Raw genomic sequence first — 5,844 nt, 5'->3', positions numbered from 1 at the left:
GGATTCTTCATCAATTAGATGTGAATAATGTCTTTATTCATGGTGAACTCAACGAAGAAATGTACATGAATCCTTTCCCTGCTCATGCTCTTTCTCGTTTCGTGCAAGTTTGTAAATTTAGAAAAATTTTATATGGACTAAAGTAGGTTGATAGTCAATGGAACTCGAAATTGACTCAAACTATAATTCTACTTGGTTATGTTCAAATTACAACAACGCATTCCTTATTTGTTCACACAGAGTCATTTTTTCACAATTTTGTTAATATATGTTGATAACATTCTGTTGGTAGGCAATAATCTTTAGAAAATTCAATGTAGTGAACTCAATGAAGAAATGTACATGAATCCTTTCCCTGCTCATGCTCTTTCTCGTTCCGTGCAAGTTTGTAAATTTAGAAAAATTTTATATGGACTAAAGTAGGTTGATAGTCAATGGAACTCGAAATTGACTCAAACTATAATTCTACTTGGTTATGTTCAAATTACAACAACGCATTCCTTATTTGTTCACACAGAGTCATTTTTTCACAATTTTGTTAATATATGTTGATAACATTCTGTTGGTAGGCAATAATCTTTAGGAAATTCAATGTACTAAAACTCATCTTCATAACTCGTTTATTAGTATCAAAGATCTTGATATTCTTTGATATTTTCTGGGTTTTGAAATAAGTTGTTCACGTTCTAGTATTGTTCTCAATCAATGGAAATATTGTGTTGATCTGATTTCTGATTGTGGCTTATTAGCTTGCAAACTTGCCACTTCTCCCACGAAACCATCTTGTTCCCTCATTGACAATGAAGGTTCATCGCTTTTCGATCCTAGTGAATATAGAACATTGATTGGACGTCTGTTATAACTCACTCACATCACGCCAGATATCAGTTTCCCAGTTCATAAACTCAATCAATTTGTTTCATCTATGGGAACCTCCTATGACAATAACTCTTCATATAATAAGAAATTTGAAAGGATGTCCTAGTCTTAGTATATTCTTTCCAAAAGTTTAGGTTGATTCCAAAAGGTCTATCATGAGTTATTATGTGCTAATGGAAAACTATTTAATCTCATAGAAGTCTAAAACGACAAAATATATTGAAATTTATTATTATTATGTTTTCTTTTTCTTGTTCATTTCAAAACTTTTCTTTCAATTTCAAAATTCTTTCACTTATAGCATCTATATTTACTCTTTCGAAATTAACTCTTATTTAAAACAAGTATCCTATATCATTTTCTTGCACTTTTCTTTCTTTTGCTTACATTCTTTACTTTAAGTTACTTGAAATTTTATGACATGATTGTACTTAATTTCTGCACCCTATCAAATTTCTTCGTGCACCCCATTATTCCAGATTTTATTTAATTTCTGCAACCTATCAAATTTCTTCAGCTCATCATTTTATATTTTATTTTTCGAAACATACTAAATCAATTACAGAAAAGGAGTAGATGAGTATATGTGAGTCTCTTCTGGAAAAATATTTCCAGGATTGACTATATGTATTCTTGAAAATAAAATCTGAAATGATGGGTGCAGAGAGAAATTTGATAGAGTGCAATCTATTTGTTTAATCAAGGTTCAAAACTTGATAAAAAAAAAAGGCTTAATACCCTGTTTTGTCCCCAGTTTCGCTCGAAAATGTCAAATTAGTCCATCCTTTTAAAAATGCGTCAATTACGTCCTCACTAAATAAAATTTGCATAAATGAAATCCCTTCCGTTAAATCCGTACAAACGGCGTTACTTAATAAGAGAGAAAAATAATTACCGCCGTTTGTACGGATTTAACAAAAGGGATTTCATTGATGCAAATTTTATTAAGTGAGGACGTAATTGACGCATTTTTAAAAGGATGGACTAATTTGACATTTTCGAGCGAAACTGGGGACAAAATAGGATATTAAGCCTAAAAAAAAAACCCTTGAAGATGTGTAAGTTTTATTTACGAAAGTCAGATTCTCGTTAAATTAAAAATATGTTGTTGTAGCTTCAATCATTGTATTGAATCTTATTATTTTGCATAAGATTATTTTACACTGGCAAGTTCATCAAACTAGAAAATCTTAGATTGTTGGTGTAAATAAATAAAAGTTCACAACTGGTATTTGTTACAGTAAAATAAATTGAAAATATTTTTTCTCGTAAAATACTAGGATAAATCAGCACTGTCATCGGTACCAAGGTGAACCAAAAAATTCAAATAGACGCACAACACAATCCATAAGCAGGACTCTCCTTTTTATTAACATTTACCAATCAAGTCACTATACAGCAAACTTGACCAATGGCTAAGATTCCTAATGGCTGTACAAGAAGACATACATAATCCAAACTAGTAAAGAATAGACTAAACTCACATTGAAAGGGAAAGAACCTTCAAAATTTGCACATCATCTTTCTTGCAGAACTGCTACAATATAAGACACTAGGAGAACTATCAAATTGCTGCAATTTTGATGCAAAGTCATTACCATAGTGAGCATAAAAGTTTACTTCAATTACACTGCTGTGGGAAAGAAAAACATACATGAATGAGAGGCAGGTACATTTCCTTCATTAGTGTTGAAGTTCGTGGGAATGCGAACAGAAATCAAGCCTTCATCTGCTGCAAATTTAGCCTCAGGGGAATCCATTACCCCAACACTAGCACTACTCACAGACCTGATTCCTGCATGCAAAGTCTAATCAACATGACTATTCCCTAAATACCAGGCTTCCAAACGAGATCATCAAAAATACTAGTCTAAAGTTTGATATGTAAGAAACCAGATAGCCTAGACTTTGAAGATAAACTTGTAACTTTTTTTAAAGGCAGGGTGAAGCCAAGAAAGCAAGAAAGATTTTATAAGATAAACCATGTAATGAATGCCAACTTAACATATAGTTACATGTGAATAAATATGAAAAGGTGAAGCTTAGTATTATTTAATATTATGCAAAAAAGTTTGGCCCTTACTAGGCAACAAGACAAGAACCACATCACAAAAGCTAATAAAAGGAATGAGACATTTTGAAAAACTATAAAAAAATACAATAACTCAAAAAGTTAGTTTACAATGTCTTAAGATGTTCAATCCATACCCAAGATGGCAGATCATAGGTCAATCTAACTCCCTCCCTATCATAATTACTCACAGTTTATCTTTGATTCAGTGTTCTTATAATTTGCATATCCAGTAGCACAAAATTCATTATGTATAGTATGGAATGATGATTTAATATCAGGATACATTCTCACAGTTGTGTATTTATATAGTATCATTGGAAAAACCTGAAAAAGAATAAGACCATTAAATGCATATATTGAATCAGAAATGAGACTGATGTGGATACCTGCATGCATTATGCAAAATACCACTCATATTTTGTCAGTTCAGAATAAGTATTTGATTTCAAAGTAAAGTCTTCGATTTTTGCTATGATGAACGAGAGGTAAAAGAAAATACAGGGAAACAACAAAAAGTAAATCAGACCCCAATAATATGCCTATATTCTTGGTGATAATAAAACTACAAGGAAACTTCTCATTTAAGACAAATCTTAGCTGTAAGAGTCAGAAAAAATAGCCATTAATTTTTTCAACAGCGGTAGATGTAAATCAACTAATTACCGAAATATAATGTTTGGAGACATTGTAAGACATCGTGAGAGGTAATATAAGAAAACAGCAAGAGAAAAAGAAGGGTGTAAAGTGTATGGTAAACAATGTTACAAGTTTGGGCCATCAACATAAACGTTACAAGAACCACAGTTGCAACGTAAATGAACTCAACCCAATGTACAGTGAGGGCAACTATGCTACAATTTGTGTACAGAACAAATGCTTCTCTCTGTTATTGTTTTTAAAACACCAATTTACTATCAGCGGGGATAGAAAATAGTTATTCAGTTCAAGTTTGTAAGTGGCTGCAAATATGACAAGACAGTAATTTGAGATTTTGGGGGGTGATGTGCTAGTAAATATTAAGTGTGTCTTTGAAGAATCATATTTACATTCAGAATAGCATACATACCAAATCATGAGATATTCTCAAAACAACTTCCTAGAAAGAAATCAAAATGAAAACGTGCATTAATCACAGCACTTGGAAGACAACCAATAGAAGAAAAGATTATTTACCATGGAGTATTATTACAAGGAAGAAGAAAACAGTAATGACCATGGCAGAAAGATTGGTATAAGTTGATGATGATGATGACTTGTTTGCTTTCATCTTTCTCACAGCTTTCATTTTCTTAACCCTTGCGCGCTTTCTCAAGGCAAGCTCAGCAAGTTCCTTGACAAACTTCTGATCACCAGCATCTAGTGAAGGGCCTGTGGGAGGCAGGGGTGGCTTTGGAGGCTTTTTGGGGTGCAAGGGTTTAATATTTTGTTTGTGATGGTTACCATGTACATTAGACCATTGCTGTTGAACAAAAGTCCTATCCATAAACACTTCTAAACTATTTTCATCTATAATCACAACATCTCCAGATTTTGCAGAATTTCTAAAAGATTCAATCTCAGTTTTACCCTTATCTGTTCCATCAATATTCGGAATCCCATTCCCCGCGCAGCTCAAAGCACCCTTTGATTCTTTATCACTAACATAACGATCCTTGCCTACATCCTCTTCGATAGTGTTCCCACCACTTTCAAGGTCAAATTCAACGTCTTTCTTCTCTCTTGGAATAGTATGGTCCATCTGGGGTGAATCAGTTTCATTAACAAGGAGTTTCAATTTGAAAAACCCAGCTCAGAATCACACCAAATATGAAAATTTGAATCGTAAAAAGTATGAACATTATGGCCAAAACAATGATTGAAAATTAAGATGGAATAGGAAAACAAAAGACGGAAAATCGAAAATGAATAGAAGATAAAGAAAAAATAAGTGAGATGTACCTTGTGTCAAAGGGTAGAACCCTAGAAACATTCCAAACTAGGAATCAAATGCCCGCAGGCGCACTCATACACAAACGTGACATTTTTTTAAACAAATAAAAAAACCAACAATTTAAAGTTTTTCTTTCTCTTTTAATAATGGCCAATTATTTCTGTAACTTTCTTTTACTTATTTTTTAAAATAAATTTATTTTCATGTTTTTAATGAAACCCAACGTCAATGTACTGGTTTTGGATAGAGTCATAAGACATGCTCTTTGTTTCCAAATCACACCTCTGCAAGAAGACAAAAGGACGATTTCTCAATTATTTTCCACTCTGCCTACTTTTTTAAACAAAGGTCTAAATCATGTCTACTACATTCTTATTCTATATAAATAAAAAATAAAGAATTATTTAACATATATTCATTTTATTAATTTACTTCAGAAATAATATTTTGTTATTAAATTGTAATTCTTTAAAAATTAATATTACCAAACGATCACTGAAAATACAATTTTGATTAAATGAACACTAGTTTGGATATAATATATCATTTAAATTCACTTTTAGTTTCGAGAATGTATCATTTTGATTTACATAAAAAATTTAATTAAAATTTAAACAATTTTATTTTACTGTCATATATCACTGAATTCTTAGTTGTAAAGATTAACGTTAATGTCTGAGAGTAACATGAGGAAAGTTAGTTAATAAACTTTATTATTGATATATTAGGTAAATACGACATTATTTATTATTTCGTACTTAGATGTAAGATTCTCTTCTAGTAACTCAATCACATTAAGGAATACAAAATGCTTAATTTTAAAGAATAAATAAACATATTCATCGTTAAAATTTTATAAGAATCATAATTATGCATTTCCAAAATTGTGGAAACTATTAGAATTTTTTTCTACATTTTCTATTTTATAAGAACAAGTTTTGACTTATGGATGAATCCATTA

General features: G+C 31.3%; 1 protein-coding gene across 2 annotated transcripts; it reads right to left on the bottom strand.

The window, feature by feature from the left end:
* Positions 1-2,227: 2,227 nt before the first annotated feature.
* Positions 2,228-5,033, bottom strand: LOC124841863 (uncharacterized). 2 transcript variants are annotated; one of them, XM_088096119.1, is made up of 4 exons: positions 4,892-5,033; positions 4,127-4,691; positions 2,534-2,674; positions 2,228-2,451 (listed from the first exon to the last, which is right to left on the bottom strand). In XM_088096119.1, exons 2-4 carry the CDS (start codon positions 4,689-4,691, stop codon positions 2,444-2,446), a joined length of 714 nt encoding a protein of 237 aa, XP_087952245.1. In that variant the 5' UTR covers positions 4,892-5,033; the 3' UTR covers positions 2,228-2,443. The 2 variants fall into 2 exon arrangements, with proteins under 2 accessions (XP_087952245.1, XP_047174189.2); XM_047318233.2 differs by having other exon boundaries at positions 2,228-2,674.
* Between the last annotated feature and the right edge of the window lie 811 nt (positions 5,034-5,844).

This window comes from Vigna umbellata, chromosome 8 (genome assembly GCF_029865625.1).
Source record: "Vigna umbellata cultivar VRB3 chromosome 8, Vumbellata_1.0, whole genome shotgun sequence".
Classification (NCBI taxonomy): Eukaryota; Viridiplantae; Streptophyta; class Magnoliopsida; order Fabales; family Fabaceae; genus Vigna; species Vigna umbellata.
This window is presented reverse-complemented; position numbering and strand designations above follow the sequence as displayed.

Excerpts from the sequence above, each read along its gene's own strand:
- LOC124841863 (XM_047318233.2), bottom strand. The coding sequence starts at position 4,691 with ATGGACCATACTATTCCAAGAGAGAAGAAAGACGTTGAATTTGACCTT. Across the intron at positions 2,675-4,126 it reads CCTTGTAATAATACTCCATG|GAATCAGGTCTGTGAGTAGT; the intron begins GTAAATAATCTT and ends CTTTGCATGCAG.